Below are 14,896 nucleotides of genomic sequence, written 5' to 3'. Positions count from 1 at the left end.
AATAAACAGGTGTGTGGCCTCGCGGATTTTCTTCAGATCGGATCTAATTTCACAAATGGCAAAGGCTTCTTCCCACTTGTGTAACCAAACCTCGATCACATCAGAGCTGCGCTCGGTCATCCGACCAGCGTACTTCTCCGGTCTATAATTAGCGATATTGGGCACTTTGACCCTTGCGCGCTCTAATGAATGTATACTGGGCTCTGGCTCTGCTGGAGCTTTGCCCTTATCAGTTCTAGACGGTCTAGCCGACAAGGCTTGCACCATCTCCCTGATCTCATTTTGACCAGCATTCACTTGAAGCTGCTGGTTCATAATCTGCTGTAAAGCATCTTCTAATATCGAAATCCTACCGATCAAAGTAGGTGCTGCATGGTGTGACATCTGTTGTGTAGACTGCACTCTAGACTCACTAGGATTCACCCTAGAATTATGCCCTTCTGCCTCCATAGTTTCACAATAGAAGATGGTTTTTTTTTTTCAGTCTTTATAATTATTCTTTCTTCTTTTCTGTTCTACTTTCCGGTTTTTTTTTTCTCCTGTGTCCTAAACTCTCAATTATAAAACACTCTGAACGTCCCCCTTTTTTTTTTTGTGCAGAAATAACAGGACCATATGAAAAAAAACTATATGGAAAGAAGGGCTCCCTGATTCCTCCTCGAAATCTCGATTGGTCATAGTAACACTTTGCTAGTCTTTGTTCCCATGAAGATTCCGAATCGTCTTCTTCAGAACGAATGGACCTGTATGTTTCTCGAAGAGTGTCCTGGTCTGTCTTCAATGGCTGCCTTTGGTCTCCTGTTGCTTTGCTATAGGAGCGTGATCCTACGCCTACGCAACGAATGTCCACGTAACCTCTGCGCTCCACCTGCTACCAGCCGCTGCTTTACGTGACCCCAAAGTCCAGCCACCAATTCAGCAGCCCCGTCTGGTCTTCTTTCCCGTCGACCGTCGAACCACCACGCTACCCCAAGCCCAAGTGAAAAAAAACGTCGACAATCGTTGACGACCTCGATCAAAGTAATCCAGCGCCCACGGACCTTTGTAAGCCAATTGCGCGTCAGCGCGTTACGGGGCCCCAACTAGCCTTCTCCGTTGACAGTCCAAAACGCCACCTTCCCTTCACGCACACACATTTGCTGTCACACCTGCGTTCCAGCAACGGCTCGGATTGATCATGCGATAAACGGATTAGATCATCCTTGCGGGAACCTTGCGCTCCATCGCTTCATCACTTCACGTTCCGTCACCAGTAGCCTTCGCAGGTTTCGTCGTAGATCACGAATCCCCTTTCATCCTCTAGCCTTGCTCTGATACCAAATGTAAGGCACTATTATCTAACTTCTACTGCAGATCACGGGAGCAGCACCATGAATAACCTCCCAGCCAAATCTTGCTCAGGCTAACAAGCAGATAGATAGATTTTTTTTCAATTTCTTTTTACGTGACTAGCCTCAGCAAGCCCCAATTCCCTAGATAGATCTAGATGCCACATGTCATCACTATAGGGCCTTCCTAATGCAACATTTCACCCCTCTCTTGGGATGCATTAAATTCCTTGCCCTTAGGCACATCTTTGCACTAGGCCCTTGGTCTTAGATCTACCTAGTCTGGTGCTATCAACCCTCACCTAGGACCTTGACATTAAATCCCTCCCGATCATTTACATGAAGCGCAAACACATATATTACAGAGATAGATCCTTTAAGGGAAATGTCGACTGATTCTTCCGAGGTCATGCTACCTCGGCTAGAGCGTAACAGGCTACAAACTTGCTACTTAATATTTCATATTTTAGTAAAATTTGAAATTTGGATTTATAGTTTTAAGAATTGAGCTTTATAATCTAGATTCTAATAAACTAAATTTCACTTTAAACTTTGTCTCTACAATCTACTCTCTAGATTTCATCATATCGGTTAATTTACTGATTTCTGTCTACATTTCTGAAGTCTGAAACCAGAAATCTAGAGTGTAAGGCCTCTAATCCATGAGCTTTGAACTTTCAGTTTGATATCTGAAAACTGATTTTTGTCTACTTTACTGAAATCTGAAATGTACCTTGTAAGGTTTAAGGCTTGAGCTTTGTAATATGCATTCTAAAATATGATTTATGTCTACGTTACTGAAATCTGAAATTTAAAGTTTAAGGCTTGAATCTAAGTCTAGAATCTAGTGACTAGTCTAGACTCTCTAGAATCAATGATGAAGGCATTATAGGTATTGTATGAAGTCTTCTTGTGAGCTTCTAGCTTGCTTTGCATAGTTTTAGCATAGTAGATATAAGCAGGGCATAAAATTTGCATTTTTGAGTCACAAAGATACAAACTGAGTTTTTGAAACTCCCCCTCATATTTTGAAACGTTTCACGTTTCGAAGTTCTGAAACGTTTCATTGAACTATGAGTTGGGCGTGTCTTAAGAGCAACAAGATGAGCAATTCATTCGAGGATTAGACACCAACATCCATTTTACTATCCGGAACTTCGACCCGCCCGATTACAAGCGGGCGCGGACTCTCACCTAGAATCAAGAGATGATGCTGAATGGGGGAAAGCCCAAGCAAGTCCAGAAGGATTCCAAAGCCCCGCAGCAAGTAAGGATCAAAGAAGGACAACCAATACCGAAAGAAAGACGGCCACACTTTTGGTCAAAAGCAGTCCAAGCCAAAGATGACTCCAGATGAGAAGGCTAAAGCGGGCATTACGGGAGGCTATCTACAGCCCGATGAACAGGGGCAGTACCACCAAGAACATCGTTGCTTTCAATGCCACCACATCACTAGGCACAGCAAGGACTGTCCTAAGTGGCTTGCCAAAAAGGCTGCGAAACCACCTACTTCTTCCGTCGCCAATGTACTGGCTCTTCTAGCCCCGCCACGAGCCTCAACTACAAATGCCGTCTTCCTTGCTTTGAACACCGTCCCCACGGTGGTCTTTCAACGTAGGAAGAAGAGCGACCGCTCAGACTAAAAGAAGGCGCTCATTTGAGTGTATGGCACAACTAATGGACATCAGTTCATTGTCCTATTTGATATGGGGAGTTCAAAAGATGCCATCTCCCCTCAGCTTGCCAAGACAATGAGGTGCACTTTGGTACCTCACAAGCTTGCAGTGGACGGGTTCACACCAGCTTACGCACACACATCATGCATAAGGCCATCCAATTTACGTTTTAGTTCAGAAGGCCATTTTTACGCGGGATTTCATTCTCACACCTTTGATGGGATGCAACATGATCCTTGGGATTCAGTGGTTCCATGAGCATGCACCGACGCCTGATTGGCAACAAGACACCTTCACTATTGTGAAAGGTTTACGCAATGATCAGAGCATACCAAGATTCCGTTAATATCTCATATTTAAGCAAGTCATGCCGTCTGCAAGGGTGCCATGTGTGCACTTGTTTATGTCCAATGCCAGATCACTGCAGTTCCAGCCGCTCCTCCAATGGGGCAAGTTATGGTGGATCTACTCCAAGAGTTCCAAGACATCATGCTTCGGGATGATCTGCCACCCCAACTACCTTCCAACAGACCAGAAGATCATCACATTAATTTGATTCCAGACTCCACACCTCCAAGTAAGTTTCCTTTGGAGGGGGAGTTAGACCAACAGTTGTCTCAGTTATTGCGCGCAGGGTTTATTAGACCATCATCTTCGCCATTCGAGCCACCTATTCTATTTTTGGCAAAGAAGGATAAGTTTGCACGATGATGTGTAGACTACAGAGCACTCAACAAGCTTACAATAAGTTATGCCCCGCATTGAGTATATCTTAGAAAGACTCAATGGTGCAAAATTTTTCTCAAAAATCGATCTTAAGAGTGGCTACTACCAAGTCCAGGTTTTTGAAGCCGACATCTCAAAGACAACTTTCCGGACAGAGCGACGTCGTCATGCCATTTGGTCTGAAGAATGCACCACCAACGTTCAACAAGATAATGTCTCGGGTATTTGCACATTATATTGGGAAATGCATGTTCATCTTTCTCGATGATATCCTTATCTTTTCCACTACAGCAGAGCAGCATATTAAGAATGTACGATGTGCCCTATAGTTATTGTGCGAGAACCAGCTATACCTCAACGCAAAGAAATGTGAGTTTGGGTCACTAGGAATTTAGTATCTGCTCAAGGGATTCGATTAGATCCAGAGAAGATTCAAGCTATCACTAGTTGGGCTGTTCCCATGACGGCTCAAGAGATCCAATCCGTTGTGGGATTGTGTCAAGCCTACAGCTCACATATGGATGGATTCTAGACATGTGCAGCCCCTCTTACAAATTTACTCAAGGGGGTAAAGACACACAAATATAAAATTCAAGTTACAGGCAAAGCTTTGCATTCCTTCCATGACTTGCAGCGGTTGGCCACAACAGCACCAGTTATGACGATCACCTCTTGGGATGATCCATTTCTAGTAATCACAAACGCTAGCAATGTCGCCATCGGGGCAATTTTACAAGAAGAAGATAGGCCCGTGGCATATTACAACAGAAAGCTCAACAATGCTGAAAAGAACTATTCATGTACGATAGAGAGCTGCTCGGTGCCATCAAGGCATTAAAACATTGGAAGCCTTTCCTCTATGGACAGACTTTCACGGTCAAGACAGATCACCAAGCCCTTAAGTGGCTTTAGACAATGCCTAGTTCACAATGGAGTGATCAGCAGGAACGGTGGAGCCATATATTCCAGCAGTTTTGGGGAATGATTAAGTACGTCCCTGGCAAAAACAACCCCATTGCCAACGCTCTCAATCGAAAAGGCTCAATCTAGACCATTGAGAAGGCCATTGTGCTCGAAATCTAGGGAAAGGATCTTGATACTATGAAGGCACAATAAACGGATTCAACAGAGTTTGGCACATAGTTCCAATTGGCCACGACTCTTGCCCTAGGCCATTACTCAGTAGAGGATGGTTGGCTTTTCTATAAGAAAAGATTATGTGTACTCAAAGACAAACGGCAGTTACTTCTTCATGATGCCAATGACGCCCTCACCAGTGGTCATCAAGGTATAAATGGAACTTTGGAGAAGTTAGAGCGTTATTTCTATTGGGTAAAAATACAAAAGGACGTATACGGCTATGTTCAGAATTGTCACATATGCCAAAATGTCAAGGCTTCCCACAAGAAAGCGGCTGGCTTACTCATGCCATTACCAATACCCGACGGTCCTTTCCAAGACATAGGTACGGACTTCGTGGGACCACCCCAGCATCCGCAGGTACACATAACACTCAATGTCTTACCATTGTTTGTCGTTTTAGTAAATATTATATGCTTATTCCCTACAAACAGGCGGCCAGAGTTGAAGATGTAGCTCGTTTGTTCATATAGTATTGGTATCCCATTGGAGGGTTGCCAAGGACCATCACATCCGACAGGGATTCCAAATTCACGTCAAATTTTCGGTGCGCCTTGTTTGATAATTTTTGTGCAAATGTCCAGCGCTTTTCATCAGCAATCAAATGGAGAGACAGGAAAGTATAATGGTATGGCATTTGATATTTTAAAATCATAATGTCATGATGCTCAGGGAAAGTGGGAGTAGTTTCTTCCGCTTATGCAAGCCATTTTGAACGATCCCTATTCTTCGAGTATTGGTCGCACACCTTTTAAAGCAGTGTTTGGACGGCTGTTTACATCACTCCTCACCTTGATAGTGTCTCCATCTCTTGAAGCCAACAAAACAACCAAATCGATGGCAGAGATTATGAAGTCCATGAAAACCCGCATCGCCAAAGCTCAAGCACTATATACGTGCCAGGCTAACAAGTCCAGACGAGATGTCCAGTATAAAGAGGATCAATGGGTGTATTTACGCATTATCAAGCAACGATTGAAACAGGTGGGCAAGCGATGCCCTAAGCTGTCTTTCAAGAGCTTCATACCATTCCCTATTATTCAAAAGATCAATGATGTCTCAATGAAGTTACGCCTTCCAGACAATTGGACTATGCACAATATGTTCCATGTGGCTTGGTAGAAGCTGTATTTTGGGCCTCCTCTTACTGAGATTTCCGACGACCAGCAACCTAAAGTTCTTGATAAAGCCGAAGTTTTGCAGCCAGAGCAGATCCTTCTTCATAAATTCAAGCATGGGTTAGGATGCAAGATCCGGGAATTTTACACCAAGTTCCATGATCGAGATACCCATGTAGTGTGGTTGGACGAAGACTTTTTCCAGGAGTTCCCACACATTTTGGCAAACTACTTGGAAGCAATGAACCTACTGCCAAGTTAAGGAGGAGGAAATGTCACATGCACCCCTGCACTTGGGTGCAATGTGACACACTCGCTACATCGACAAGTGCGTAAGAGTTCCCTAATAGGAGATTTTGATGTATGTTGTGACCCCTTTGTGAGCCCTTGTCCAAGGACAGTCAGGCACAAGCTACGTAAGTCAATCTCTAAGCCTTAGGTCAAGTCAGATAGTCAGTCTTGTTCACTGGTACCCGCTGGAGAACAGTAGGTTAGTGTTTCCATCTTAGGGCTTAGTTAGGTCTAGGTCATAGCCTAGGTTAGGAGCCCCAGAGGGCCCCCAAAGGCTGACTAGGAAGAACCCGGGCAAGCAGTTGCAAGCTGCCCAAAAAGTCCCTTGACAAATGAGCCAAGGGGGGCTATTTATACACTGGAACCCAGCCAACCAGCCTGTAAATCAGCCGACTCAGTCGGCTGTTTACAGCCTGCTGGTTGGCCCAGCCAGCCCTATAAAAGGGGCCCTTGGCAGCCCGCTGTCCTCACTCAATAGCCTCCAGCCTTCACCACTCGTTCAGCCTACCTTCAGCCCCCGGAGCAGCTTTTGTACCTTCCTTCTTCTGCCTCTGCCATCAGTTCAACCATCTGTGGGAGAAGTGCACGCAGCCTGTTTGAACCATCTTGGGCATTGAACCAGCAAACGGAGCAAGGTTTGGGTACTGTTTCAGCAGCTCTTTTCAATTATCTTTTACAGTTTGCACAGCTCACTTCTCAGCTCTATATTTCAGTTATCTCTCAGCTCTCTTTAGAATCTATTACTCCTAGCTTCCTCACTCTCACACCGTAACCCTGCATCCCAGTGGACAGCACAAGCCTCTGCCTTGCCTTCTCAAGTCTTTGGGTCTAGAATACGTGTGCACAATGTACTTAGCACTAGCATTTTGCATTCTGCATTGGCGTGGATGCTCATTTAGTAGCTCCATCTTGTTTGTATTAGGATTCTCGCAATCTCATAGACCCAACGGTCTTCCGAAGACTTTAATAAACTTACTTTCTTTCTCTCGAAGAGTGTTATTTGTATCTCAGTTCTCCAAGTATAAAGCAGTCCTCAGTGGGTACAGGGACCCAATCGGTTGTCTACTCCATTCTCTCTCTACCCTTATCTCCTTTCTCTCTCTATGGTGCATAACGCTAATTCCTCGCTAAAGTTTTAAGGAAGGTCTTGCTATGATTACACGATCAAATTACGGTTGCATGTTATATTGGGTCTGTCTCAACCCGTCTTTCCTTTGGCAAGGTCCGCAACAAAAGAACCATCTTGAGAAATGAAATCCCAAGAATATCTCCAAATAACATGGACCACAAACTCCCACTGAGCTCTCAAGCAGGTACCATTCCGGCTTCAGTACACCTTGTCCATCACCTCCTAGCAATCTATGTTCGAGATTTGAAGAAGCACCCACACTTCCCCTTCTGCCTTCGAAGAAGGCCCATTCCTTCCTCTCTACAGCATGCTATAAAGGCTTAAATTAAGAACATCAAGTACATACCGGATTTGAAGAAGCACCCACACTTCCCCTTCTGCCTTCGAAGAAGGCCCATTCCTTAGGAACATCAAGTACATACCAGATCGTCGTACTGCATGTGTGCTTGCTCTGAAAGCAAACCATACACCTCATCGAGGCATATACCAATAACCTGTGCAATCATGTACTGTCCCCTTCTCAATTACAGCAACCATCTAAACATGATACCCTAGGGTACTCCATAGAATCCATCCTCGTGTCAGTATCAACAGCCATGCACCTCGAAGATTCCAAGCACTCCATGTTGTCCTTCACCTTCACAAAGATTTCTGACTCCCCGTTGGCCCACATCTTAATGTCAAACATCTTCACTGTGGCTTCCAACCTCAGTAACACACGGAGATGTCACCAAGAATAGTTCATCAATTGCCACATTAGCATTGGCTTTTGTGTCACCATCTGAATCTGAGTTGGACTCCTCCTTGCCGCCGCCTTCTTTTTGCAATCCTTAGCAAAATGGCCTGACGTGTCACAATAGAAGCACTTCTTCTTCTGTTTCCTCTTCTTGAAAGTGTTCTCATCTCCAAAGTCATCCTTCTTGGGCTTGCCACCGTTAGGCTTGCCCTTTCCTTTGCCAGCAATGCCTTGTCGTCGTTGTCGTTGTTGTAGAGCTTCTCCCTAGCTTCTTCCTGGAGTAGTAATAGACCCAACTCCTCAAAAGTTAGAGGTTTGGTCCTCTGTCCTGCTGCCACAGTCGTAACAAAGCTTTTGAAACTCCGAGGTAGCCTCCTTAGTACCATCAAGGCCAACTGGCACAAGTCCACCTTCTAACCAGCCGATGCTAGTTGATCCCTCACCACCTTGACCTTCGTCAAGTGGTCATGTACAAAATCTCCTTCATCCATATCCAAGTTATAGAGCTAATGTTGAAGAAGCAAGATCCGGGATGTGTTATATGTCTCGTATAGATCCTTCAAAATGACCTACGCCTCTACTGACGTGTCGGTCATTTGGATGTGAGGAAGCACAAAGTCCCCATAGTCCAGTTGATCAAAGCCAAGGCGTGGGCATCTCTATCTTCCCAAGCTTTGAGCTCCTCTCCATCTATTGGTATGAGTATCCTCCCCTTGTTGTCCACCACATCCTTCGGCTTTGCCTCCGTTCCCGTTGTCAGTTTCCGAGCCACTAAATGACATCAGATCTTCACCTTCCAAATAGGATAGTCAGTCCCATCCAGTTTCCCAAACTCTCCAAAATTAGGGATGGTGAGAGAAAGAACTAGATTGGGATAGGAGGAAGGGAGAGAAGGGACTCGAGAGTCGAGAGGCTTCTGAAATCTACATCTCTGCTACTAATGGCAAATGGAAGGAAAAGATTGCGCTGTTCTTAGAGACTAGTTGAAAAGTACAATCACTCAAATTTGACCCGATGAGGTACAATTTCCAATCCCTATCATGCCAAAACACGTGTTGAACGCAAACCGTTGCTGCATATATAGCTTCAGCTATTGTTATCGAGCCATCTAGCGATATAGCCATCAAGACTTGCTAACGGTGACGAACATGTTGAGAAATAAGGGAGTTGCAGAAGCTGTCCATATCGAGCTGCTCGGACATTTGCATCGAAATACAAAGACTGACTTGGGTCATTAAAAAAGCCCACCTTCGATTGGCGTCGTTACGTACGACCTATGCTTGCGTTTCATAAAAAATACAGAAATGTAGAGAGTAAAACCTGCACGAGTGGTGCGGAAAGATACAGCGGTTCACGCCGAGACGTTTCATCATCGAAGTCCAAAGGACAAACGGCACAAAGCGGGTCATTGCACCTCCCCAGCGGCCCTGATCTCAGCAAGTGTTCGTGCCTCCCACTGGGGCTATGTTGCGATCTCCTCCTCAAAACTGAAGGTATGATACTGAGTGTATTCCCTGCGCCTCTTCTGTCAGGCCCTAGCGGGCCGCTGAAATACCTGTCGTTCGAATTTATAGTGTTACTCCCCAGCGGCCCACTAAAGTATCGATTTGGAGGCTGCAGTGGACCGCTAAAGTACCCATCACCAGCGGGTCTTCTCTGAGAAACGGACAAGTCTGGAAGCTCGATTGAACCCGAGGGGGAGCCCAAGTCACGAAGCCCCGGAGCAGCCAACATGGGCATCTCATCGGACTCATCCATTGGCATGATCCAAAGTTGCGATCAAACTACACGCAATCAGCAGAAAGGTAAACGATCGCACTCAGCAAGTTTCGGCTGCTAGCTCTGATCAATGTACAGGCCTAGCTTGCTCCCATGATTTCCAGGCCATCGGCCAGAAAGGTGAGCCGAGTGCAGATATCACATTCCTTCTTATCCGTCCACAAATTGATCTTTTGCAAGGAACTGGAGAACTCCAGTATTCCTCTTGATGCTTGCTTCCGCCAGAGCTACAGGCCTCTGGAGAACTCTGGTATTCCTCTTGATGCTTGCTTCAGGCGTCCCCGTTCCATGAAAAATGCCCCCGAAAGTGATATTTTTCCAAGGAATTGGAGAACTCTGCTATTCTTCTTAATGCTTGCTTCCGCCCGAGCTACAAGCTTCCCCGTTCCATGAAAAATGGCCCCCCAAAGTGATATTTTGCAAGGAATTTGAGGATTCTGGTATTGCTGTTGATGCTTGCTTCCGTCCGAGCTACAGGCCTCCCTGCTGAATGATCCAAAATCGTACTTTTGCAAAGGAATGGCGATCCAGAGCAGGACGAAACAAGAGAACAAAGCACGGGGCGATGACTGAATGAAGGGAGATGGGCAAGATGAGGAGGAGGATAGCACGCATGACCGAAGAATTTGAAGCTGACCGAGCAATTGCCGGGAGAGATGGAAACTTGAAGGCTTTTCTATCTACATACTTAAAATTTCTTTAAGGCCAAGTTTTCTAAGGTCGTCTTTTTTTTTTTTTTTTTTGGGTAAATCTTTTAAAATTAATTAACAAATTTTCTTCGTGAAGTCTTTTCTTACTCACACCATCTCATCACCAAAGAGACATGTTGCCACCTTTCAAAAGGTTTTGAGTATTATGTTGTTTTTACTTGGCCATCACTAAAGTGTTTTATAAAACTCTAAAATCCTACGAAGCCATGTGGCACATTCTAAGCTGTTAGAGCAACTAGCCTATTATTAGCTACTTACAATATACTTAGTAGCTTGCCAAGCATTCTAGTTTTAACACTTCTAAGATCTCATGCGGTTGTTGCAAAGACTAGTGTAGGTGGTTGGTTTTTTTTTGTCCAAAGGGCATTCCATGTTTTTCTTTTGTATTTTTGGTGAGCCTTACTTCATCAAAGAGGACATTGGTGTTTTGAATGAATTTAAAATGTTAAGTTAGCTTACTCTTCTTACTTATCTATGTACTCTTCCTTTCTTTAAAAGCTTTTTTAAAAAAAGGGCCATAGTATTTTGCAAGAAGACAACAAGGTAATCCAGAGGAGAGAAAGTGAAGGAAGAAGAATGAATGAAGGATGCATTTTTTATTCTCATAAAATCTAAAAACAAGAGAATACTCTATGTTTTGAAGTACCAATGTGATTTACTTAGGACGTGGTCAATGCACTCTAATATTGACAAATAGTTTCTCTTATGCACACCAACCAAAATGGCCTTGAATGGAGAAATGGGCAAGTGTTATTCTATTATTTGTGTGATAGCCTCTAATGAGAGAACACTGACTCCTCTCCTTAGATGAGGCCTCTCAAGCATTGTTTTTGTATCGTGTTAGGACTCGTGGTGGATAAGAATCTTCAAGATGCTAGCTAAACCACTCTTCTCGATTCTGATAGATTTGAGGATTATGCAATAATGATCTCCATGTCAATTGTCCTAATTGACAACAATGGCATCACCCTTGTTATACTCAGAGACACATCCAATATCGACAACATCTGCATGTGGAAGACGTTTGCACGAAGAATGGATCTGTGTAGTCAAGCTCATATAGAACAAAGTACAGCGTTCGAAAGGGTGTTATATGCATGTCCTGCAAAGCATACCCTACTACTAGCTCTCCACGAGATTTCTCTATGTGTACATATAGCAATACTTTGAGAAACAATAAGGAGGAAGTAAGTCTGATTCTAGTAGTTTGGATTGCACAAGTTCCTTGCTTTTCCTAGTCTAAAGCTTGCATTTTCCACATGATACACAAAGTTATAGTCTCTTAATGCATTGTGAGTAGTCATTATTCCAATGTTTTGGCATCGTGTCTATAAAGATCTAGCTTATTGTTGTTACTAGCTATAGTTTCTGTCTGTTCTTGTCAAACGTCCTCCTTATAGCTTGGCGTCATCTCTCAATAATCCTTTGCGCCACCATGACACCGATATGCCTATCAAAAATATTGCAATATGCGATAGTAGCTATTTTATCGCCTTAGAACGAGGTGCTACAAATTGAGGACAAAAGAAGTATAGCATAGCTAGTGTATGCTTCGTAAGAATTGTAATTCAAGTGAACAGTCCCTTCTTCTAAATTTATGAGTTTTATTGTTTTTTTTTTAATGATTTTTGTTGTGAAGAAGAAAGTTGGAGGAGGAAAAGGGCAAGCATAAGATTGTAGCAAAACACATGCTACGAAGCATCAACTACGTAGATAGTAGCAAGTTAGAGAGCAGGAGGCGACAACAATTATGTTGACAAAACAATGATTAGAAGCACCTCAAGAGACAATAGCAAATATTATAAGAATTAGATTGGGTAAAAATATATTGGGGAACGAAAGAGAACAAAATCTATCACATTTCCTAAAAACAATTAATTAAATATATCTCTATAATAATATGTAGCATAATTACTCTAATCATACATAGTGTGGGCACAAAGGCAATGTCTTTTGTTTCCCAAAGAATGATAATATGAGGGAGCAGGCCTTCCCTAGGAATCAAGTGGATACACAAGATAGTAACATGTTACTTGGATGTCAATTGTTAATCGTTCTCATACTCGTACTGCAATTCAAGAAATGGCTATCCAGCATACACTAGCCACGTTTATTTTTTTCACTTTTTGAAAACATTAGAATACATAGATGTGTATTCAAACATAAGAACATGTGACAAATTTATCTAGCATGTAATCATGCACCACTTTATTAAAGCAACAAATATGATTTTGTGTGTTGTTTTGGGGGAGGGTCTAAACACAAATAAAAATTTGCAATGGAATAACTCGTCTTGGTTTTATGTCCTTCCTTGTGGAGGCACTTTCTTCACCACTAACCCTGAAACCACTTTGCAAAGCTACTGACCATCAATAATCTTCTCTCTCATCATCGTATATAGCTACACTTTAAGAAATCCAAATAGGTCTAAACTAGCTGTTTTTTGGATTTCTTGATAGGTGGTGGCTAAGGCACCATCTTAGGAGCTAGCAAATCTAAGAAGAGAAGCACCTTGTTAGCCGATACATGACATTGATGATTGATGTTATGTCATAGCCTAGCATGTGGCCTATGATTGAAAAGAAGAATAAGATCTACAAGCTGTAACTATAGTATACAAAGTGAAAGCTAGCGAAGACTAAACTAGTTGGAGGAGAGATCACGAGACACAAACTACATTGATCCTTACTAGTGTTCATCCATTCTAATGCAAAAACTATAATTAACACAAAAACTATAACTAACACTAAAGTATAATTAAAACTCAATTTAAGAAGAGGAGCAGCTTGTTAGCCGGCTTGTCATAGCCTCCACAATTGAGCTTTATCAAGCCAAGGGGCTTGACAAATGATTCCGAATAGTACATGAGTTGATGGTTGATGCTATGTCATAGTTCACAAGCAGCCTAGAACTAACATAACGTAGAACTAAAGCTTAATCTCAGAAGAGAAGTGACTTGCTAGCTAGCTTGTCAAAGACTCAACAAGTGATCTTTGTCAAGCAAAAGGGGCTTTATAATAATTCTAAATAGTACTTAATTTGATGGTTTATACTAATGTCATAGTCTAGCAAGTGGCCAATGATCTACAAGCAGTAAGCTAGTATGCAAAGCTAGTATGTTGATGTCATAGTCTAGCAAGTGGCCAATTATCTACAAGCACTAAGATGGTATGCAAAGGTAAGCAAAAGCTGGCGAAGACCAAACTACATCGAGGAGAGACATGAGACACAACCCGCATTGATCCATATTGGTGCAAAAAACTAACCGTTGCAAAGAAGACTACGATCTAGTGCCAACAAACCTAAGGAATATCAAGCCAAGCTTCTATACCTTAGTTTGATACAAAATCATAGCAGGCTCAATTAAATTAGTGGCAATAAATTGGTCTAATTGAGCACAAGATTCATCTCAACAATGACAAATGAAGCATTTTCATCAAAATAAATCACTTGTATCCCATATTTCACAAAGATCTGGTGTCATTGTACTCTTCATGAGTGTTTAATTTGTAGCATCATGCAAGGCATTATATAATAATAACATTTGTCCAATCTACCCACTATAAAATTTATTGGCCATATTGGAAAGTTAGATATAGATGAGAGAGAATAGAAATAGGGAAAATCTCGATTAGTCACATATTATGTAAAAAGATAGAAACCATAGTGGTAAGTCACTGATTTTAAACATTGAAAGAAGGAAATATCTATACATGCTTTGAAGAGTCTAAGAATGATGTTGGCCATTTGTAATTGTCAAACATATTTGGGAAGGGATAGATTCTATTTTTTTATCCACTATTGACATGATTCTTATATTGCATTTGAATCTCATTTGTGGAAAAACATCTCAAAAATATTATTTTCATGTTTTGTGGGGGGGATCGTATAATCCTCTTAGTATTTTCCAATCCATGAATTGTGGATAAATTCTTAGGTTTAAACATCTTGTTGGTTAAATGTTTATACATGTGTCATTCCTCAACTGTATATTTGTTTGTGTGAGCAGTACATATCAAGGATATCTCTTAAGTAGAAAGACAATTTCATGCATTTTGTACCGATAATGACATGCATAAGGATTGGTTAGGCATCAGCCTGCATGGTACAAGGCCACTATTGCAATCAAACATGCACACCTTGCAATTAAATCTGCACACCTTAGCAAATACTAACATCGTGAGACTACTTTGTAAGTTTAATCTACCACATAAGGATGGGTCATGTGGCCACCCATGTGAGGGTGTATCTTTACTATAGCCT

At 42.5% G+C, this 14,896-nt stretch overlaps 1 protein-coding gene across 4 annotated transcripts in view; it reads right to left on the bottom strand.

The window, feature by feature from the left end:
* The window catches only part of LOC147881293 (putative cyclic nucleotide-gated ion channel 20, chloroplastic), a 229,693-nt gene extending 219,119 nt beyond the window's left edge, over positions 1-10,574 (bottom strand). For all 4 annotated transcript variants that reach the window (XR_015543997.1, XM_087402227.1, XM_087402228.1 and 1 more), the window contains exon 1: positions 9,465-10,574. Coding sequence is in view for 3 of the 4 variants with exons in the window: in XM_087402227.1 (XP_087258353.1) it covers positions 9,465-9,908 (444 nt within the window). In the remaining variant the exon portion in view is untranslated. The remainder of the gene's footprint in view (positions 1-9,464) is intronic.
* Positions 10,575-14,896: the final 4,322 nt, after the last annotated feature.

This window comes from Dipteris shenzhenensis, chromosome 31, assembly GCF_047967505.1.
Source record: "Dipteris shenzhenensis isolate YYH24624 ecotype China chromosome 31, Dip_SZ_1.0, whole genome shotgun sequence".
In the NCBI taxonomy this organism is placed as follows: domain Eukaryota; kingdom Viridiplantae; phylum Streptophyta; class Polypodiopsida; order Gleicheniales; family Dipteridaceae; genus Dipteris; species Dipteris shenzhenensis.
Note: the sequence above shows the minus strand (reverse complement) of the source record. Positions and strands in the feature narration are given on the sequence as shown.